This window comes from Bos grunniens, chromosome 13 (assembly GCF_055505025.1).
Source record: "Bos grunniens cultivar Pamir isolate PY7600 chromosome 13, Bosgru_T2T1.0, whole genome shotgun sequence".
Lineage (NCBI taxonomy): Eukaryota > Metazoa > Chordata > Mammalia > Artiodactyla > Bovidae > Bos > Bos grunniens.
The window spans coordinates 30298556-30321721 of NC_141177.1; the positions used below are offsets into that span (position 1 = coordinate 30298556).

At 52.0% G+C, this 23166-nt stretch overlaps 1 protein-coding gene across 20 annotated transcripts in view; it reads left to right on the forward strand.

The window, feature by feature from the left end:
- Positions 1-1014: 1014 nt before the first annotated feature.
- The window catches only part of SIRPA (signal regulatory protein alpha), a 43582-nt gene continuing 21430 nt past the window's right edge, over positions 1015-23166 (forward strand). For 4 of the 20 annotated variants that reach the window (XM_086333080.1, XM_086333083.1, XM_086333092.1 and 1 more), the window contains exons 1-3: positions 1438-1544; positions 2408-2495; positions 20591-20947. In XM_086333080.1, the coding sequence (XP_086189206.1) occupies positions 2417-2495; positions 20591-20947 (436 nt within the window). In that variant the 5' untranslated portion in view covers positions 1438-1544; positions 2408-2416. Of the gene's footprint in view, positions 1370-1437; positions 1930-2006; positions 2101-2407; positions 2496-20590; positions 20948-23166 lie in introns of those variants that run through there. The other 16 variants (XM_086333089.1, XM_086333093.1, XM_086333096.1 and 13 more) reach the window with 10 other exon arrangements.

A 23166-nucleotide genomic window follows, 5' to 3' on the forward strand; every position in this document is an offset into this window, starting at 1 on the left:
GAATGTAAATTCTTCATAGACAGGGATATGGCGTTGGTCCCTGCTGCATTTCCTGCCCAAAGAAAATCCCCTTACACTTCACATACTGCCCAGAACCCTGTAGGTTCCTGAGGACTGCTGTCAAATGCATGACTTATTTATCAAATGCCATGTGGCAGTTTTTAAATGTTGTACAAATACCAACTCATCTAATCCTCACTCCAGCCTTTTTAGGTTGATACTCCTGTTGGCTCAGGAAACGGAGCCACAGAAATCAGGTATTTTCTCAAGTCTACACAGCTCAAAAGAGGTGGCTGGCAGGATTTGAACCGAGGCAGCACTCTGCCTGCCTCCTTGTCTTAGCACCACGTCAAGACCAGGCATTTAACAGGGAGGCTGGGGTAGGGTCGGGGAGGGATGAGGGTGTCACTGTACAAAGATCTTTAACCTGGGAATCAGAAATTCAAACTTTGTTTCTATCCCAGGTCTTGCTGTGTGACATTGGGCAAGTCCATACCCTCTCTGGGCTTCAATTTTTCCTCAGTTTATAGGACTGGCCCTTCTCCCACCTTGCTTCATATCATACTAAAGGCTTTTTGAAACCAAACTGGTTATTGTTTATTTACAATTAGAGGGTCTTTGACTCCATTCCCTCCCCCAGTCTGGAGCCTTCTTTGGCCTGGTGATCAGAGCATTCTCACCCCCATCCCTGACCTGAGTGCTATTGGGCATACAGCTTTCCCTCAAAGAAGGGGACAGAAAGAGGAATTGAGAGAGGGAAAACGGCTGCTTTTTTCTCACCAGCAGGCTCTGTCCTGCCTCCAGGCCTCTGGCTCCTGCTCTCCTCCTATCCCTTCATCTTCCTCACCCCCTGCCATCTTCCTGGCCTTCAAGTTCCCCTGGCCCCGCACCTCTTCCTGGCCCCTCCCCATCCCTGAAGCAGCCATCCTTGACAGAGAGGCACCTCCTTGACAGACAGGCACCTGGCGGGGAGAGCCCACCTCCCTAGAGAGGCCCGGACTCTTCCCCCCGGTTTCCTGGCCACAGCCCCCCTTCAGCTCCCTCTCCTCCCCGCGCCGCTTTTCCAGGCGGTACTGAAGTCCTTCCTACACACACGCTATTTTTGTACCATCACTCTCTCCTTCCTGCCCCCTTCCCCCTACCTTCACTTACTTCCTGCTTTTTCCTTCACCTCGGCCCAGATCTGAAAGGATAGGGGCCCTTCTGGCCCTCACCCACCCCGAGAGGGGCTTTGGCTCTGGGGCCCGGGGACAGGGCCGCAGAGGAGGGGCGAAAGGCAGACTTCCCCCTCCTCCACTCCCCGCGCTCCGGAGCCGCCTCCAGCCTCCCGGGGCGGGAAGCTGGGACTGGCAGCGGCCAGAGTCCGGAGGTGAGGGGAGGCCGGCCGCAACTTCCCCAGTCCACCTTAAGAGGACGATGTAGCCGGCCTGCGGCTCTGACCTTAGAAAAACAAGTTTGCGCAAAGTGGAGCGAGGGGCCCGGCCTCGGGGCAGCCCCGGCGACGCTTCCACTGTCTCGCAGCTCTCATCCGCCGGGCGGCGCAGGTCCGAGCCCGGCTGGCTGAGGGAGGGGGCGAGGGGGAGGCGGTTCGGGGCCGGGGCCACCGCGCGGGCGTCTGAACTGGCACATTGTCGGAGCCCGGGCTCGTCCAGTCCCGAGCCGAGCGAGGCGCCGGCGGCCGGGGCCACAGCCCGGGCCCGGGCGGGGATGAAGGGGTGCCCGGGCCTTGCGCACCGCCCTCTCTCGCTCCCTCCCTCCCCGGGGCGCTCAGCTGGCGGGCGCTCGGCGGAGGTGCCCGCGGAGCCCGAGCCCCGCAGCCTCCAGCGAGGCCGGCGGGAGGAGGGGAAGGGAAGGAGGGCGGGGGACCCTGCCCAGACTGCGGGCCGGAGGAAGCGAGCCGCGGCGCCGCGAGGAGCCCGGGTGGGGCAGGTGGGCAGCGGCGGGGGCGGCCGGGCCCGCTGCCCCTCGCCCTGCCCTCGCGGTCCTCCCTCTCCCGCTCTGTCTCGATCTGCGCGCCGCCTCGCTCACTCCGCGCGCGCTCTCTCTTTCTCCTCAGCTCTCGCCTCTCTGTGTCTCTGGCTCTCTGCCTGGCTCCCTTGGGTCTGTTTCCCTCTCCTGCCGGCTCTCTCGGGCTGTCCCTGGCTTCGCTTCTCGCGCGCTTGGGGTCTCTCCCCTTCTCCGTCTCTTGATCTCTCCGGGGTGGCGGGGCTCGGGGGAGGGGTGTTCCTCCGAAAACCGCGGCGCTCACGGCGCCTCCTAAGCCGCTCCAGGCGCCCGTTCCAGGGAGGGGGGAAGCCCGGCCGGGAGGAGAGGTGGGGGGAAAGGGGGGAGCCTTAGTCATTTCCCCGCTCCAGCCCGCGCCCGCCCGAGCGCGCACTCACGGCCGCTCTCCCTCCTCGCTCCGCAGCCGCGGCCCATGGAGCCAGCCCGCCCGGCCCCCGGCCGCCTCAGGCCGCTGCTCTGCCTGCTGCTCGCCGCGTCCAGCGCCTGGACAGGTAAGCACCCGCACCGCCCACCGCTGCCGTCCCCAAATTGCCGGCCCAGGCCTCTCAGCCGGCCACTCGGAGCCACTCGGCTAATGTCTAGCAGTAATAGGGGGAGAGGTGCCTGTAACCAGGGTTACAGATGAGGAAACTGAGGCCCAGAGAGGGACAGCGACTTGCCCAAGGTCACACAGCCAAGGATGGAACCCAGTCTCTCTGGACTCTGACTGTGCGCCACTATGCCGGCCATCAGAACAGACCCAGAAGAGCTGGCTCACTGGTCCCTGCCCAATCTGATGGGGGAGGCAGGCTGTCAGTGGCTTTCAGAGCAAGGCGCCCTGGCTCCTCTGGAATCTCTCTCCCAGGTCTTATGTTTTCCATATGTTTGACTTCAGGGTCTGAGAGAAGGGGATAGGGGCAGAGATCCTTCCTGTACTGGCCAGGATGGAACAGAAACAGGCTATGACAATTGGGGAAGAGTGAGCTCTCCCTCTGGTGCGCAGAGTAAAACAGTGTTAGTATGGGGGAAAGAGAAAGGGAGGCCAGGGTAACTCTGGGGTGAGCGGCTGCGATCTGCAGATGCCGATGTGGAAACACAGCGGATTATCCCTGTGGTTGCCAAAGCCTCTGGGTGGATGGTCGTGCTCCTGGCTGCTCTGTGGCCCCCCTCCTTCCTCCCACCTTCCCCAGGTTTCCAGGCAGCTCGCTGCTGCTCAGGTGCTCAGTGGGGCTGTTACCTGTGGCTCTGAGCATGTCTTTTTGTTGGCCTACATCAAACACCTGGCTGTCTCCAGCAGGCGGGCTCTGAAGGCTACCGTGTGTTCGCCAAAGGGTGAGGTCACCATTCAGGAGCCCTGCTTCTTAAAGGGGTTTTGCAGCACCCTGAGTCTCCTGGGAGGGTGTGGAGGGCAGAGAAACTGTGTTAAAGGAGTTGTTGGGGGGAGAATGGGATTTTGTTTCTGGCTGCTTGAAGCCGTGTTGTCAGCAGAGGGGGGTCTCTGCACCTCCCTCTCTTGAGGGAGGGAGGTAAAGATGAGCTCAGTACCCACCTCCCCCCTCCTTCTGCATTTGCCTAGAGACTGGTAACCATCTGATAGCGGTGAGAAAGGGAGAACTAGCAAAGAGTGGGTGGAGGGAGAGGTGGGGGTGGACAGCAGCTTCTTTCTGCCCCACTGTTTCCACTGAGCCCCCAGAACCCACGCAGGCACCCCCACACATCCCCACCCCCACCCCCAGTATTTCAATTACAGTTGGGCCCTTGCTGGGCAAGAGGAAGCCCTAATAGATTTCATGTCTCTCTGATGAGCCAGTGGTGTCTCCGATCTACTCCTTCCCGCCTGAGCTGACCATTTACACCCAGTGAAAGTCTGAGGCCCTGCCCTGCCCTCCTTCCTGGCCTGGGATGCACGAGATTCTCTCACAAGTTCCCTGAAGCAGGGAACTGGGCCCAAGTTAATTTCTAAATGTCTGTTTGAGACCCTTCTCTAACCAGGACCCTGTGGTTCCATCCCTGGGAAATTCAGGGTGATGCTGATTAACAAGTGGGCAGCTGCCTTTCCCAAGGCTGCCTTGGGAGCACCAACACCCTTCTCGTGAGGAAATTCTCCCACTTTTGCTATAAAAACAATCTATAAAATGGTAAAGATTAGGCTGTAAAACTTCCGTTCCAATCCATTCAGCATCAATAGCCTGAAAAAGTGGGAGCAGCAGAGAGGCCAAGATTAACTTTGAAATAAATAAATCTTAGGAGGGAAGAATACATTTCTTGGTTGAGGGTGGTGGGGAAGGAGTGTCACTCCCAGAGCTCAAGCTTCTCAGCATCCTTCACTCGGTTCTAAGGAGTCCTGGTCACCCTTGGCCCTGGCATGGAATTCATCTGGTTTGGCTGAAGAATGGGGCTTCAGACCCTTCCCTCGGGTCTCCAGGCATGGATTTTATGACAAAGCAGAAGAGAGGCAGGGCAGAAGAGCAGGAAGGTAGAAGGAGGCAGTTGTCCAATTTTCTAAGAAAATGGATTTGTTTGAGTGAGGAACTCAAATGTCAGGCTTGGGAAGGCATCTTTGGATTGAATGACTGCTAGTGTCTCCGGCAGAACTGTCGGCCTAGGAGGTGTCACATGACTGCTATGGTTTCACATGATCACTGTTTGGAGGGGGCTGCTCATGTGAATTATCTTGGATAGGGGAGACAGGGAAGAAGTTTCTAAAGACTGCCTTCAGCACAAATGTTGCCAAAGAGAAGTTCTGAAAAGAGGCCAGTGAAGTCACCAACTTGTGTTCTTGGAGCCAGTGTTTCCTCAAACAACTTCACCAAGGGAGATTCTGAGGTGGCACGAAGGGCAAGGGGCCTGGACTGGGGGCACCTGAGAAGCTGGACTCTGCAGTGGCAGCAGCAGTGCCTGACACCAAGGCTGCAGGCTCCTCACTTGGCCCCTCCGGGTCTGAGGACCTCTGGGACCCCTGCTGGACAGACTTTAGATAAACTCCCATTCGCTCCTTGCTCTGATTTGGAGAAGGCCAGGCCAAAGTGGGTGTTGGGCTTTGGGGGACAGCTGAGCGCTCTGGTGAACCTCTCACCCTTCGGAAGAGGGTAGCATGCTGGTGATTCCTCTGTACTTTCCTAAGTGGTGAAGTTCAACTCACTTCCTCTTTCACAAGAAGAAAAAACGGGCGGGGTGCCTTGGCCCCAAAGAGTTTGTGGAAGGTCCTTTAAGGTCTTGGTGTTCTCTGGGTACTTTCTTGCCATTAATTACTCCTTTCCCAACCCCGTGGAAACTCATGGTGTGATTCATTCCTTTACTTGCCATCATTTAGCATGTATGAAGTCCTAATGAGATCCTCGTGTTGAGAGAAGGGAGGAGAACCAGCATTCCTTGAATGTTGCCTGTATTCCTGGCTGAATCCTAAGTAGTGCCTTATCTGCCAAGTGATCTGCTATCTTATCAGTCAGCAAAGCAAAGCAAAGCGTGAGTTGGCTATTATCCCCATTTTGCAGATGAGAAAAATAGAGTCCAGACTAGGGAAGTAACTTGCCCAAGGGGTAAGTGGTAGGCAGCTTGGATTTTGAATCTTGACCTTATGGCTGGGTAGCCTTAGAGGGGAGACGTTTGATGACTTAATCAAGGGTACTTTCCAATGGTGTGAGAGGGTCCCCCTATCCAGCTCAGATAGAGGTTTGTGAAAGGGTTCCTTCTGGGGCAGAAGTTTTTAACTGAGCCACAGTTGTTTCTCTGAAAGTGCCCTGAGGATGGGAACACTGGCAGCCCCTTGGCCCTCCTAAATGACAGCTCATGGAGCAGTGTGGCTCCTGTCAGAGCCCCCGATCTGGGCTGCTGAGCTCTGGAGCCCCTAGAGCTGGAATCTTCCTCCCTGCATCTTCCTGGTGCCCTTTGCGACAGATGGAGAGGGGGTGTGTGAGAGGAAGGCAGTCTAAAACTGTTGTATGAATCCCACACGCATTCGCTCACTGCTTCCAATGGCTCCGTGCGACAGATTATTTTCTTATTTGTAGTCCTGAACTGATGGAAGGTGCCCCCCCCACCCCCGCCTCTTTTTAATGCGTTCAGATTTCTGGTCTGTCAACACAATTCTGATCATGTCACTCTCCTGCTCAAAACTGTTGAGTGGGTCCAAGTTTTCTTTAAAAAAAATAAAGCAAAACCTACAACAGGGTCTGGGCTCCCTCCCTGACAGGCCCTATTTCTAAGCCACATGTTTTCCAAAGAGCTGACCTGTTGAGATGCTGCTAGATGGCCAGACTTCCGCCCTGCAGCCAGAGATTTCCTGGCAGCTCAAGTGTATCAGCACCTGAGAGGCCCTGAGATGGCCTCCACTTGTAGAAGCCCCAGCTGGACCCTTTTCACTCCAGGGTTCCCCAGACATACGAATAAGAGGCATTGGGTTTGTTTAATGGCCATTAACACAGGGCCTAACCCAGTTTGGTAAATGTGTGTCTGTGTGAGTTGCTTAGTCGTGTTCGACTCTTTGTGACCCTGTGGATAATAGCTCACCAGGCTCCTCTCTGTCCATGGTATTCTCCAGGCAAGAATACTGGAGTGGGTTGCCATTCCCTTCTCCAGGGGATCTTCTCAACTGAGGGATCAAACCCAGGACTTCCGCATTGCAGGCGTACTTTACCAAAGTTTGTTTAATGCCTTTGTACAAATCCACAGCCTCAGCTGAACTTTCTCATCTCTATGCCTTTGCTTATGCCGTTCCTGCCACCCGAGATGCCGTTTCCTATATGTCCCTATCATTACATGTCCAAACCTACTCAGCCTTGCCTTTGTGCTGCCTGTTGTTCCATGGATGTCTTCCTCCTCTGAACCCTCACCCCAGGATTTATCGGAGGCTACTTATTACTTTTCCCTTTTTTTTTTTTTTATTACATATTAGTGCATGTTTAACTCTGGTGGGCATAGTGGTTCTGCACTGTAGCCTCTCCACGCACAGGCACAGCCTAACCTACTTGGACAATTTATTGAGCCCAGTGGTTCAGTTTCCTCATCTGTAAAGTGGAGATGACATCAACAACTGTATTGCAGGGACTAAGTTAGCCCTCGTTTCATGCTTGAAGCTGTGCCTGGCATGCAGTACGTACTTAGTACCAGCTTACCACACGTTACATTCAGTCGTCATCGTTTCGTTCTGTTTGGGTTTCCTCATCTATGGGAGCGGGACTGATGTTGGTAAAGCACCCTGCAAAAGTCCTTGCGCACAGAGCAGAGGCGCTCACAAAACAAGAGCTGTCGCAAGTGAACACGAGCATCACGTTTTTTCCTGTGGCTTTTCTGCAGTCAGGGAAGACAAGTTGAGCAGAGACTGGCTGGTGTGACTGAATAGTTCCTGGGACTCAGCACCCGCCGTGGGCACAGACTGCCTCTAGGTGTCTCTGTCTCGATCCACAGGGCTGAAATTGTGGATTCCCAGACCTGGAAAGCCGGAGGAGGCCTGTGAGAGCTGCCTTCAGTCAGCACCTCTTTGTGCAACCAAGAAAACTGCAGCCCTGAGAGAGGCCAGGGCTGGCTGGACTCACCCAGCAGATCCCTGGCAAGGCTTGCGTGGCACACCAAGCCCCCCTGTCATTCAGGCCAAGGCTCTTTAAAACCAAGCTGGGTTGGACGTTTCCATCACTAAAGCTAGACATCTGAAAGGATGCCACGTTCCATGGAAAATACCAAAGTGATAATAATGGGAACCATCATTCCCGCCCTTTACTGGGCTCAGCACTTGGCGCGTAAGGTCCCAGTGGTACGTACAGTTACCCTGGGTGATGTGCATGGTTGTCATCAAATCCATCTGACCAGTGAGGAAACTAGGTTCAGAGAGGCAGAGCCACTTGCTCGAGGCCACACAGTAAGTGTTAAGAGTCAAGATGACCACAGCACCTATGATACTCACTCGCTCGGCGTCCCTCCACCCTGCCCGGCAGAGCGACTGGGACACAGGGTTGCTGCTCTCCTGCCCTCTTGGCGCTCCTTGCATATTTTTGTCAGTCAGTCCATCCCTCTGGGAGGCAGAGACAGCAGCTGTTCCCAAGATGTGTTTCCATCCCATACCGAAGAAGGAAACATCTATTTTCACAGCTGAAACTGCTTTCCTGTTAACTTGGGTGTTCCTGGGACAGGTCTTTTGATGGCGCCCTCCACAAGGTGGATTTTCCCTGCCAGGCCCTAAGTCCAGGGAGATGCAAAACAGCTGAGGTGGAAGTTGGCGGTTATACAGAATTGGTTCTTTGTGTCTGGAAGATTTCCTGGCACATCCGATTGGGGGCACAGAGTGTGAGATGGCTGCAGGTTAAGCCAGGAGCTGGGGGAGATCAGGTGTGTGGCCCAGGGGGAGATCAGGAGCCAGGAGTGAGAGGCTAGCCTGCCGGCAGGAGGGCCGGAGCATGTGGGTGACGATGCCAGCCTGTGGCGTCCTTCAGAAGTGGCAGCCCAGACCAGAAGCAAGTCAAGTACGGTGTGCTCGGGCACTAGCTGAGCTGGGGCTCTCTGCTGCCTCTTCCTTATCTTTTTATTTTAGAAAATTTCAAACATTTGTGAGATGAGGAATGGTGTGAGGAACCTCAGCTTCGACACTCATCTGCCAGTCATGTTTCACCTGCCCCGCGTTTTTCTGGGAAAAGCGGGAGGACGGAGGATGGGTAAAGACTGCTAGACATGAGGCATCATTTCATCCATCGATACTTGAACGTGTGCCATTGTCTAATCCTTATAATAAGCCAACATGTATGAAGTCCTCATCCTCCTTTTACAGATAAGGAAACTGAGGATCCCCAAAGCTAAGTTGGGCTCCTCCAAAGGTCACGTGGCCAGTGAGAGTTAAAAAGCTAAATCCAAGCCTCGGTTTACTCTTAATCACTTTTCTGTCCTTATTATGGTCATTTTAATTGTAAATATCCATTCAACAAATATTTTTGAGCGTCTATGCGCCAGGGGTGGCTCTAGGTGCTAGGAATACAATAGCAGACAGACAAAAACACCTGCTCTGATGGAGCTGACATTCCAGTGAGAAAGGAAAAACAGACCCAAGTAAACGGTATGTCAGGTGGAGACAAGTGCCATGAAGAGAGCTAAAGCAGGTCAAGAGAATAGAAGGTTGTGGGGATGGGGTGGTGGTGCTCTCCAAGGAGCAGAGGCCTGGGTAAAACCGAGGGAGCAGCCAAGGGAATATCAGGTTCAGCAGGCCACACGAAGGAGTAGCACGTGCAAAGGTCCTGAGGCTGGGATGGGTTAGCTGTGTTCCAAGAATAGCCAGTGAGGCTGGACTTAAGGGAGATAGGCAGTGTGGGAGTTTGGAGAGGTCAGGGCCAGACCAAGTAGGATCTAATTCACCGAGCACTTGACATTGAACATGTGAGGTCATGTGATAGGATGATTATACCTCATCTCATTTCATTCTCACCACTGCTCTGTGAGATGGGAACTATTATTATTTGGGCAGATGAAGAAACAGATATTCAAAGAGGTGACGTGACTTGCCTAAGGTCACACAGCTCATGAGTACAGAGCTAGGTTTGAACTCAGGCCCCTAAACGCTGCAGCATCCCCATCACTACTATCTTGTTTCCCTTCTCACCCCCTTCAGTCTCTACCCATAGCACCTGGAGTGAAGCAAATCCTCTTGGTCTTTCTCTGAACTTTACAGTGATTCCCTTCAAATAAAATCAAACTCCTTACTATGATCCCTGAGCCATGGCATTTTCTGGGAAACATCCATCTCTCCAGCCCCAATTAGGACCACACTCATCTTCCTCCGAGGGTTTCGGCCTCAGCAGTCTTCCTTTTGGACCTCACATGCGCTGGCTGCTTTCCTACCTCAGGGCCTTTGCACTTGCTCTTCTCACCTACCAGAGCACCTTCCCTGGCCTTTGCTTCCTTCAGCTGCCATCTCACCTCCTCAGAGATGCCTTTCCCAACTGCCCCATTCTAAAACTGGTTCTGCTTGTTATTCTCTTTCGTGGTGCTAGATGTATTTTTCACTCCTAGCCATTTTTATATTTGCTTCATTATTTCACCCCTGTCTCTCCCACTAGAATATAAGCTATCTGAGAGTAGGGACCATGTCTTATTCACTGCTGGGCCTCTGGGACCTTATACTGGGTCTGCTAAAAGTAGGCAGATTAATATATATTGTTTGAGTGAAGAAAGATCCTCAATTTGTAAAAGGGAGCTCAGAACCTTGAGGTCACACAGGCAGTAATCCTGGTCAGAAAACAGACCTGTGCCCTAACCATTACACAGTTCTGCTTCTGTAAGGGGACCACGACTACAAATCCCTGCCCGTCGTGTGAAATAGCTCAGTTGTAAGAATCCACGTGCAATGCAGAAGACCCCGGTTCAATTCCTGGGTCACGAAGATCCTCTGGAGAAGGGAAAGGCTACCCACTCCAGTATTCTGGCCTAGAGAGTTCCATGGACTGTATAGTTCATGGGGTCACAAAGAGTCAGACATGACTGAGCATCTTTCACTTCACTTCAAGATAATCTGGAAGCACAAAGTATCAGTGCCATCTAGGATGGAGGTAAGGGGCCAGAAACCCTAGAATTGGTACCTAAATTCTTGCTGTGCTGAACAGCTTGCCCCAGTGTAAGCTCCATGGTGAACAAGCAGATAAACCATGAAACACGATGCAGTTCATGCTATACTCTCTTGGCCGGGATTCGGCCTGAAGGGCCTGACTCAGTGCCAGCCTCCCCTGAGGGTCTTTGATCACACCAGCCCATCTGATGCAGTGGGTAAGGATGTGAGTGGAGTCAGACTGCTCTGCAGCCTTGTGGCGTGACCAAGTGGCTGTACCTCCCCGAGCCTCAGTCTTCCCCTCTGTGAAGTGGGGTAGGACAGCCTGTGTTGCTGGGTCTCTGTGGAGGGTGGTGAGGCCTGTCATGCTCCTGGTAATACCCATGCTCAATGTCTGTTAGCCGTCGTTACTATTACTGTTATCATCGTGCAGTCATCATTTTCTGGTTGGGGCTCTGGCTGCTCTTTCACTTACCAACCCGGACTTGGAACCCACCATGCTGTCCCTCTGAGCCTCAGTTTCCTCTTCTGTGAAGCAGAGGCTCAGCTTGGCTGCTCTCCTGCTGGTCCCTTCCAGCTCAGATGCTCCAGCTGGGATGCCTCTCTCACCCTCCATCGTGATGGTACCCCAGACCCTCTGTCTAGCAGGGGAGGCAGTGAAGAGGCATCCGCTTTGGAACACGTTCCTGAGTGAATCCAGGTGAATGTGCCGCTTCTTGGCTGTGTGCTCTGAAGGAGGTGTCTTTCCCTGCTCTGAGCCTCAGTTTCCTCATCTGTAAAATGGAAATGCTACCAGTCTTTCCTCTTGCACAGAGACCTTTGAGGGTTAAGGGAATGAAGAGCTGTGGAAAGTGCTTTTGTGAACTGCGAAAAGCACTATAAAAGGCATCAGCGAATAGTGTCAACTTGGGGAAAAATCCTGTCCGGAGACTGTCTGCTGTCGGCCGCAGAATGTGCTGAAATCTTGGCAAATGTCATTTAATAAATGCGTGTCGCTTTAAGGGAGCCTTTGTCTCAACTGGGAAAATGTGTGTGTGTCCTTGGCAGCCTGAGAATCCAGAAGCCTGACCTGGAGGGGACCCGGTCACAGAGGGAAGAGATTGCATGTGTCTGACATTTGTGTTTGAGTTCTGCTTCTGCCCCTTCCTGCCTCGTCGGGTCTTAGCTTCCTCACCTGGAGGAAGGGGCTGGTGACAACAACAGTTGCATCACTAGGTCGTGACAGTTAAATAAATGAGGGCTTCCTGTTATGTGGCCTTACCAGTGTGTTGTACCCATGAGAACGTGGCCGGGAAGCACCAGGGCTTGTCCTAGAGGAACAGCTGGGCCTGGAGGTTTGGGGTTGAAAGGACACACGAGGGTTCTCAGCCTCTCCAGGCTTCACTCCTGGGCCTCAGTTTCTCCTTCTGCAAAATGTGGAAGTAGGGGAAAGGTCCTTAGGCTGTCAAGAAAGTGCATGGTGGGTGTTACTGCCCCTGCCTGCTCTCCCAGCCTCGCCTGGCCCCACCAGCCCTGGAGAGTGCAGAGGGTGCTTACAGCACACATCGAGTGGTAGTTCTTTCCCTGCTGCTTTGAAAACAGGGCTGTGCCGTGAGCATTTCTTCATTATATCCGGGTCCCGTCTAAACCCAGCAAACACTCACCAGGGCCTCTGGCCCTCCCGGCCTCCTGCCAACAGTGCACACAGCCTGTGCACAGGTTCTGCTCCAAGTGATCTTGTGTAGACATTGAGGCAGAGCTGATTCTGCCTCAGAGAGAATCTTTAGCTTCTTAGGCTTACGGCTGCAATCGTCTGTCTTCCTCTTCATCCTTAAATATCCACTGCCGTGGTAACGCCCCGCACTGAGCACTTCCTCTGTGCCAGGCACAGCACTGAGCTCTTCACACACGTTAGCCTGTTTCATCCTAGAATAGCCCTGGTGTTATTGTTATTATTATCAGCAGCATCATCCTCATTCTATAGATGAGAAACCAGAGTTCCAAGGGGGTCAAGACATTTTCTGGGGTCTCATGCATGGCAGAATTAGAATCTAAACTAGAACATACATTTAGCAAATGCCAGTCACTGGTATAAACATGGAGGACACTGCAGGGAACAAAACTGAGTCCCCCTCAAAGTCTAGGTGGGGGTTTAGATGCTGATGAAATTGACAAATGCTTGTACTATGTAGGGTGTTGGGTGATATGTATTGTAGAAAAATAAAGCAGAGGAAGGGACATTGAGGGGGGTGGTGCTTTATACACAGTGCCAAGGAAGCTTCTCAGGCCTGAAGAAGGTGAGGAATCCAGCATGCAGATATCTAGAGGATGAGAGTGCCAGGCAGAGATAGTGACAAGTGCAAAGGCCCTGAGGTGAGTTGAGAATCCAGCACAGTTGCGAGCAAGGCTCCGGGAAGGATCCTGGGTCTCACTGTGAGAACAATGAAGGCTGCAGCAGGGTTTTGCACAAAGGAATGATCATGTTACCTTAGGTTTTATGGGCTCCTCTGGCTGCAGGGAGCGTACGTCACAGAGAGGTGAGGTGGAGCAGGGAGGCTGGTTTGGAAGCTGAGATAAGGATCTAGGTGAAGGATAGTGGCACAATAGAGGTGGTAAGAAGAGGTCAGATTCTGGCCAGATCTTGGAAAGTGAGCCAGCTGCTCTGCTAATAGCTGGCTGTGGGTCAGGAGAAAGATGGGAGTTAGGGAAACGTACAGATCTCAGGCCAGCTCTTCCAACCAGTGAACGTCTGGCCTTGAGGAGAGAGACAGTGGCACCCCCTCGTTTACAGGTGAGAAAGTGGAAGCTTTGAGAAAAGTGACTCTGCTAAGTTACCCCGCTAGGGCTGATATATGCATCTTCTGGCCCCAGCGCCCAAGCTTCAGACTGTCTTGGAACCTTAAGAGTTTACCTGCTACGTGGAGGGGGATACCAGGGTCCGCCCTTTACCTGCATATGGACAGTGTCCAGTTCTCTGAGTCGCCTGGAGTGGCGATGGAGGAGAGAGTACCCTGATCCCAGTGGGCCCCCTCCCGCATTATTCACAAGGCCATGTGTATCCTCATTTGTGCTGGTCCCAAGGCAGGTGCTAGTTTCCACCGCAGCATCTGGGGCATCTCCACCCAACAGGTACCAGTAGGCTGCTCCCAGTGATGGCCTGCTCTTTAGATGGCAACTGAAGCCCTCCTTTAGGGTGCTAGGTAGCTCAGTCCTGGGCTAACCCTTCCCCAGCTTGCTCACAGCTATTGAGTATGTCCCAAGGACTCTGCCCTGGTCCCTTAATTGTGCCAAGCCCTTTTCTCTCCTCTACACCCATGCTCACATGGTTCTTCCTTCTTGAACGCCTTTCCTTCTCCCTAGCCTTTGTCAGCTTTCAAGACCCAGCTTAGGGACCACCACCTCCAGGAAGTCTTCTCAGATCTCTTCCAACACCCTGTCCCCAAGCCTCTTCTTACTGATCACCCTGCACATGATTATTGCCTGTGTTCAAGATTCTGCCCCACAAGAGTGAGAACCCATCTGACTTGGCTCTGTGTCCTATGGCATCCAGGACACGACCAGGATGTAGAGTGAGGCTTGAAAGGGTGTAAGTGAATCAGCCTGACTCCAGAGGAAAGTCAGCGCCTAGCTGCAGCTGGGACTCCTGGATCAGAGCCCCAGGCTCCCCCTTGGGAACTGCAGAGTCTACACAGTCATCACCCGTGCATCCACTCCTGAATGCATCCTGGGAGCCGCCTGCCCCCCCAGGGTCATGAGCCCCAGCAGGGCAATTCCAGGCTGGCCTCCTCACCACTGTGCCCTGCGGCTACTGCCTAGTAAGTAGGTGCTCAGTAAAGGTTTGAGCCTCCCGTCAAGGGCAGGACCCTGTGCCAGGGGCCAGACAGGGCCTTGCCCACCAGGAGCCAGACTTGAGGGGGCATCTCGCCCGCCCTTCTTCCTCTTTCACTAGCCCGTGTGTGCCAGGCACGTTCACAGCTGGGCACTCACACACACAGTGTACGTGACAGTGGTCCCCACACACTGCGGCCCCTTCTCCCCAGCATTTACGTCAGCACACACACCCTCACATTCACACTCATGTACACCATTCCCATTGCATACGTGCCCTCCCTGCACACATACACACACACTCATGCACACACCCCACTTCTCTCCTCCCCTGCATGCACCCACATTTGTATGTACCCACGTGCTCACACCCCCTCCCAGACATCTAACTGTTCACACCTTGGGCATAGACACAAACCAACAGGTTCACACCCACATTCAGATACTCTCCTGTGCACAGTTCACGCCCCTGCCTGGCCCTGGTCCCCGGTCCCCTTCTGACACACTCCTGAGCTGCACCAGAGCATGTTCCTGCACAGGTGAGCATCTTGTACACAAGCTTATGTGTGTCTGCACCCCTGCACCCACCCATGCACACATGTGTGAATACTTGTGCTTGGCACACCCATGCATGCATGTGCACATTTCTCTTTCTCTCCTGTGTGTGAACTCCCATCCACCCTCCTCACTACACACTCATACACAGACATCAACTCGCAACCCAGAAGATGCCTAAGGCAGTGCCTAATGAGGTGCTGCTGTGTTGAGGGGGTGGTAAACCAGCACTCTCCACCCCCCAAGGATGGCCAGTAACAATCAAAGCCATGAAGGGGGATGCTAAACCAGGTGGGGCCAGGGTGGATGTTTTCTTGGGATACTGAGCCCCAGGTGCTGCCAGAGCTCCACCATAGCCTCCCAGGCCCCAGGCTCCTTGGGTTTGTGGAAATCTGAGGTGTGGCCTCCAGCCTGTCCCTAAAGCCCCTGCTCTGGTGACCCACTGTCCAGGCCCGGGCTCCCATGCGAGGGGCAGTGACGCCCACCAGGAAAGGCCGGCTCTTGGGAAATGTGTTTCAGCTTTGCCTCTGCGTCCTGAGGAGGCAGGAGGAATCACACCCAGAGATTACAGTGGCCCTGTTTCCCTCCCAGCAAGTTTCAGTTCTAAGTTGATTTGTTTTTTTCTGTTAGAAAAGCATCCATGCTTATTTCTTCACTTCTGATTAAATTGTTTTTATCTTTTTCTTAATCTCAAAAACTACACATGAATGTTGTTTAAAAAAAAAAAATCAAAGATATTTTTCCAAGTTCAGTGGTCAGTTCTCAGTCCCCATCTTACTTCGTCTCTTACACCTTCCTTGGTCTACTCGTGGAAGACCAGGGGGGTTGGAGCAGGTTATGGGGAGGGGACAGGAGATACGGTCAAAGATGCCAGCAGGAGTCTCTTGTCTAAAGGGTTGGGGCTCTTTCCAAATGTAAGCTTTGGAGTTATTTCTTTAAAGTCTATCTTATCCGCTTGTGTGCGAGCTCCATGAGGCCAGGACAGCTGCTGCACAGCCCTGAGCTGAGGGCCCGGAGCACAGCAGATTCTCATCATTCATCGCTATCCGCCCCTGTCCTGTGAGCTGCCTGCTCGGTGTCCCCGTGGACACGCAGTTCCTCTCACAACAAATACACGGGGAAGTTCCACCCACTGTGATGACTTCCTCCAATAGATAACGTACATGTTTTATTCATTACTTAGTGTTTTTCCAAAAGCAACAAGTTTGTTCACTGCAAAAAAAAAGAGAGGAAGACTTCAATGTATTATTTACTATGAAATAGAAAACACGCTCATCCTGGTGCCCACTCACCACTCGTCCCGTTTCCCAGTTATAACTCACCTCAGTGTCATGATGGTTAGCACTCTAGGCCTTTTCCCAAGACGCTTTGATCAGCGAGTCTGCAGATATTTATTGAGCATCTACCCTATGCCAGGCCCTATATTGGGAGCTAGGGAAAAAGCACCGAACAAAATAGACAATTCTTAGGAAGGTTCATTCAAATAACAAATATTCATACCCATGTAACATACATATTACATGTATAGGTTTTTCTTATTACAGGTGGGATACTGTAAATATTCTTTTTTTAAATTTTTTAATATAAATTAACTTATTTTAATTGGAATTGGAGTACAGTATTGTACTTTACAATATTGTATTATATTGTAAAAACTTTACAATATTGTATTGGTTTTGCCATACATTGACATGTAAATATTCTTTAATAGCTATCCAGTTTAAAAAATTTGAAAATACCCCAAATAGAAGGAATAAAAAAGAAAAAGCCCATTAGATTCACGATCCAAAGAGAGTTGCGTTTTATAGCCTTGTGTGGTACCTTGCAGTTGTTTGTTTACATATAGTTTTAGTTTATTTTACCAAGTCATGATGATACTGAAAGCAGTTTTCCTGCTTCCCTATTGTACAAGTAATGCAAACAGAAAACATAAAAGCAGAATCCCTTGGAAGTCTGCTATTCACAATTAGTCATGTTAGTCTTTAAATCAGATATACATTTTTTTCAAAATTAGAAGTTTAAGATCACATGAAAAATGTCACTTAGTAACTGACTGTGATCTTGTCATCTATTTCTGTGTCCATAATTATAATCCTTATATGTAGGTGTGGTCATCATAAGTTCATCATCTTGGGATCAACAGTCTCCTTTTCTTGGAAATTACAATATTTGCAATTTTTTATAAGAACACCTGAATGAATGATGCAAAATATTTGCAAATATCCTTAGTAATATGAGTATGATTTTACATTGTTTTTATTCACTCATTTTTTACCAATGTCAAAATGCAGTTATCTTTGATGGTATTCTATGAGATTATTATTTTGTTTTTATACTTTTGCTTTCTCTAAATGCTTTGCAATGGACAGGTTTTATTTGCTAACCACAATATCATTTAAAATTATGCCTTGCAAAAATGTCCAGATTACCAGTTTCACAGTTACTGTTTTGTGATGGCTGCTTGTAATTCCATCTAGAGAACAGGCCACAGTTCTCTTAACCATCCTTGTCACTGAGCACTTGAGTTTTTTCCCAACTTTCACAAGATCGTTCCATGGGGACCCCACTCCGTATCTGGGGTAGCGTCCTTGTGGAGCAGCCCAGCAAAGGCTGGGGAACAGCCGCCACGCCTGGGCGCCTCCCGCCACACTGTTTTCCTGAAAGGATGGCCCACCTTCCAGTCCCACTAGCACCGTGGGAGGATGCCTGCCCAGCCGCCCTCCTCTCCCTGAGACAGTGCAGGCTGCTGAACCATTGCCAGGAGGGCAGGAGAGAGTGGGAAATGGGTTTGTCAGTGATGCCAGCATGATGACCCCGGGCCCAGAACCGCGGGAGTGGTTTATAAGAAGCCCAGTTCCCAGAACAGAACCTGCAGAGAAAAAGAAAAGCAAGCAAATGAGGGAAAGACTCTGCTGGGAAAAAACACACAGAGATTAAAATAATATTTGGCACTTACGTCGCACTTTTAAAATTCTTCAAACGCTTTATAAACACTGGCTAATTAATTAAACCTCCTAAATCTGGCTGCAGTTGGTGGAGAGAGCTTGAGAAGAGCTAAAAAAAAAAGTGGGGGGGACAGCCCTCCACAATGCCAGATTTTGTTGTCGCCTCCCTGGGTGTGACTGCAGGCCTCCGGGTGCAGCACAAGAATAACCCTGCCCCAGCCGTGCTCCTGGCTCTGCACCCCATGTCCTGCTCATGGTCCCTCGCCAGCTGCTGACTCACAGCCCCGTGCAGTGGTATTGATGAGGGTAATAATAACCACCACTGATTACATGCGTCTATGGTCCAGGCCCAGTCCCAGGCTCCAGGCTCGGTGTCTTCCAGACCTGCCTCTTGCAGCCCCTTAAACAGATGAGGAAAGAGGCTCAGAGAGAGGATTTGCCCAGGAGCAAGTGAAATCCCTCCTTCCTTCATTTTTATATTCATTCAGTGTGTGTTTATCAAGGGCCCAGTGTGTGCCAGCCAGTGTCCTAGGCAGGGGGTCAGAAACACTTCCTTGTGGATCCTGTTTGCTGCTTGGGGAGAAATGTCAATCCACAGAAAGTCAAGTATAATGTACCTTTGATAATGATGGGAACAGAAACTAAAGTTTAATCAGCACGTGTGCTGCAGGCACTTATATCCAGCCATTTCCTCATGACTGTCCCGGGGGGTGGGTGTCAGGAGTGGGTGATGGAGTCCCACAAGGGCAGGCGCTGAGCTGGCTGGGTGGGGACTGCACTCTCACCCAGGCCTGCTGGCCCCAGCACCTGTGCATACTCCAAGCTGCGTTTCTAGTGTTGTCTCTGGTGTGGATGTGGACCCATTGGGCACGTTCCTAGGTGGATGCTACTGGCGGCTGCTAATAAGGCCTGGAATGTCTCAGGGTGCGTGCCTGTCTCCATGGGCCTCCTCCCTGTGTCTCCCACACACCTGGCCACCCGCTTCACCCCAAGCCCCTGCCCTCTGTGGATTCTGGTTTCTTCCCTGCACCATGAGGGTTGGCCTGCCCTCAGGCTGCCACTCTGCATCTCTGATCACCAGCCATGAGAAGTGGGCAATCCCTGGCATGGAAGTCAGAGCTGGGACCGTGGGCAGAGGGATAAGAAGCCTGTCCTGTGGTCCAGGCTTGCCTGCAGTGAAGGCAGACAGGAGTCTGTGGCCAGACAGATTCACAAGGTCACTGTTCCTGCTCTACCAGAGGTGAGGGCCTGCTTAGGGCATCAGCTACAACCCTATCTGATGTACAAAGCAAGGTGGCCTAGGTCAGGACAGCACAGGGTCACATCGGGTCAGTGGGGCAACCAGGCAGAGGCCATTTGGCCCATCTGCACGTCTGCCAGTTTGACATCACTACGTGTCTCTGTCTTTTCTCTCTCTTTTCTCCCCACGTATCTGTCTCTCACTCCGTCTCTGCTCCTCCCTCCGCCGATGTCTGTGTGTGTGTGTGTTTCTCCAGGGTCTTCATGATCTGCCCTTTCTCCCCACCCCCACCTTGTTTAGAATCAGGGCCCCAGCTGCACCTCACTCTGAGCAGCCACAGCACCTCCGACAGCATCTTTACCCGGCCTGTCCATCTTCCTTCTGTGTCCTCCTTGCCCCAACCTCCTCTACTGGGAATCCCTGATCATGTACCCCAGTCCTCTTCAATCTGGGGCTTGGGCCCCCCTCCCCACTGACCTCCTGGACTCCTTCCACCTGTCCATCCCAGGAGCCCTTGAGGCCTGACCTGGATCCAGCCCCTGTGTGTCCCAGCATCCAGCCTGGACCTGGCCTGCGGGGGCGTCAGTGAGGGCCAGTGGAAGTGAAGTCCATTTAGTTACTGTGCCCAGCTTGGTGCTCAGGGGCTTCTGTGTGTCATCTCACTCTCTTTCCAGAACACAAAGAAGGCTATGGGTATTCTACCCTTCCTGTGGATAACATAACTGAGACTGAAGCAATGGATAAGCTCGGGTCATGGGTGAATAAAAAGTGAGCCAGGTCTCAAACTAGTTCAGTTGGCTCCAGACACTAGACCCTTCTTTTTGACCCTGTTCTGGCCTGGGCATATTGTTTGTTCCTACCAGAGATCCATGGAGACAAGGCCATAGTAACTGACAGACGAGACCAAGGCCCAGAGGGCAGTAACTCACTCCACGCAGTGCCTGGCAGCATCCAGCACACTCGCAGGCCTCCCTGTAGGATCTTCATGGTTGCCTGAGTGATGGCCAGGGTTACTCAGCAGGACTGAGCCAGGACTCACACCCAGGTCCTTGTACCCAAGTACTTCACTAGACCATGGCCTACCTGGGACCCAACTGCTGAGTATAGTCTCTCTGTCCAGGGCCTGCTTGCTGAGCCAGACCTGAAACAGGATAGAGCCCCTCACACACACTCTGCTGCCACCCACTTCTGAACCTTTGCCCAGGCAGTTCCTTCTCTCAGGAGCACTTGTGCCCCTTTCTTGATTCCTGGTAAATTCAGACTTGAATTCAGAGCCCAGTTCAGACATGACTTCCATAGATGGCTCAGGTACTCAGACTTACTATCTGCCACATTTTTAGCCTCTCTGTGCTTCAGTTTCCTCCTTTGTAATAGGGTCTCAAGTTACAGGTTCGTCGTGAGGGTCACATGTGCAGTGGACTGAGTTCAAGGCCAGCTCATGGTATGCTCAGTCACTGAAAGCTGCCGTTGATAAACACTTGAGAAAACCTACAGGATCACATGAGGATGAATAAATAACTGCTTTGTGTTTTCCTCCAGGAGCGGCAGGTGACGGGGAGCTGCAGGTGATTCAGCCTGAGAGGTCAGTGTCAGTTGCAGCAGGAGAGACGGCCACTCTGCACTGCACCGTGACCTCCCTGAGCCCCGTGGGGCCCATCAATTGGTTCAGGGGAACTGGGCCAGGTCGGGAGTTAATCTACAATCAAAAAGGAGATGCCTTCCCCCGAGTAACAACTGTTGCAGATACCACAAAGAGAAACAACATGGACTTTTCCATCCGCATCAGTAACATCACCCCAGCAGATGCTGGTGTCTACTACTGTGTGAAGATCCGGAAAGGAGAACGTGGTGACGTGGAATTTAAGTCTGGACCAGGCACTCATCTCACTGTGAACGGTGAGTATGGCCTGGGTCTCCTTTGTCCGCTGGTCTGTGATAACACGTCAACAGAAATGCTTTTCATTCTGTGAGCAAAAAAAAGAAAAAAAAGGCAGTCAGATGTATCACTGTGTGCTTTCGCATGATCTGGACATGTTCTGATTTCACTCCCTTCTACAGGTCAGAGAAGTTGAGGTCTGTGGGGGTCATGCTACTTACTCCTCGTCCAGCTCATCCCATCCAGCTCTTTGGTTCCAGGGATGAGGGAACTGAAAGTCTGAGTGACTTTCCCTGTCACAGGTCAGATCCTACCACCTGCCTGCAGAGAGTACTCCCTTCAATGTGGCTGAGTATTCCGTTTGCTCAGCACTTACTGAGCACCTCCTGTGTGCCAGGCCCTGCCCTGGATGCTGTGGAGGCAGCAGTGAACAAAGCAGGCGAGGGCTCCTCTCCCGTGAAGCTTATGTCCGCTTCCTCCCAAAGAGGAGAAGTCCATCCAGCGCAGGGAGGGGAGATGTGTTTATATCTTCTTCAGAAACTACACACTGAGAAGAAATTTTTGGGCAGACAGTCAGTGTTTACTCTGATGGTCCTGCTTGAAGGAGATGCCCACAGGTTGGGTGTTTCCTGGGGATCTGTTGAGAAAACCCTTCACTGAAGGCTCCCAGCAGAGCTGGGTCATCTCAGAAAATGTCCCCATGTGGGTGACTTAGGGGCAGCCCCATTGAGGTAGCAAAGGTGCTCATTTAGGGTTTTCTGCCAGAGCCCCAGGATCCTCTTTCTAACTCCTGAATCCTGGACTGTCAGCACAGGAAGGACCTTTAGACACCATCCTCCAAACCCCTCATGTACACATGGGGGCCTGAGGCCAAGAGGTGACAGGGACCCAGACCACAGTCACATGGTCAGTGAGGGGATCCTTCCAGAACCCAGTCCGATTCCAGGCCAGTCCCCTTCCTGCAGCAACATTGAAACTGGTTTCATGGAAGAGCCTGGTACAAGGAGGGAGCAAAATAAAAGCCCCTTAATTTGAACCGTTGAACAGGGCGCCTTTTCATAGGTTTCCCAAAGGTTCATAATGCCCCTTACATGCAGGCCCTGAGACCCAAGGTGACTGGGAACATCTTCCTACTTTTGTTTTAACCGTAAATCCTTCTTTCCAAATCATGCCCAGTATTTCAACAGCTGCAAAGCACTTGGCATATGGAGACAGCATCTACCGGTCTTTGTTAACAAACAAACAAGTTGTTCCCAAACTTAGGCCATTAAAACAGAACTACAGTGGATGACCTTATCTATACATCACTCTACTCCGGTGGGAGACGCCCACTGTAAGTGGCATTGCTAGTTCAGGCAGTATGTGGATTTAAATTTGGGTAGAAATTGCCCCAAATTTCTCTCTTAGATGTGGTAACAATTGAATCTCCTTACAACCCCTGGACATAGAAAAGGAAGGTGGCTTTTTCCTGATTTTGCAGATACTACTTAATTTCCCAGATGATGGGCTCCTTGCCCACCAATCACAGCCAGGAAGTGCCCCCCCACCACCACCACTCGGATCTGCCGCCTCCCAGGAGGCTGCTCTGCCTCTTCCCCAGGCCGCCTGCCCAGATGATTCCCTGGGTGAGAACAGAGGGAGGGGCGGGGAGCAGCCTGTCAGATGCGGAATCTTCCTCATGGCTTTTACTCCTTATAACCAGTGTCTGAGGGAGGGGTTCACCTGTTGTCCTTTTATAGATGAGGACACCGAGGCTCAAGGAGGGGACATGGCTGGTGAGCAAGTAGGAGAGCCAAGATTGAACCCAAAGCAGTCTGACTCACAACCCTGTTCTCTGCATGCCTCACCGTGCTTGTCAAAGTGGGGAGAAAATTCCAGCCTTGTCCTCTTAAAATCCTGTATTGTTCTGTTCTTCAGTATGAAGTATAAAAAAAGAGTCCTGTGTGAGAGGCAGGACTACCTTTATAACCAATTCAGACAAATACTACAATATGTCATGATTTTCCTAAAAAACACACTTAAAAGCATCAGGAGTCGTTTCTGCCCATTGGTGTGATGTTGCCCCTTCACCAGGGCCCTGAGGAGCAGGTCCGGGAAGGGTGGTGTGGACAGAGCCCAGAGGGGCCGCTGCGACCCCAGCAGCACCAGGTATGCCCACTCCTGGCTCTGTGGACCAAGGATGAGGAGGGGGAGGTGTCCCCTAGAGAGTCGTGGGGCCCCGTGTGAGCGAGAGTTCCTG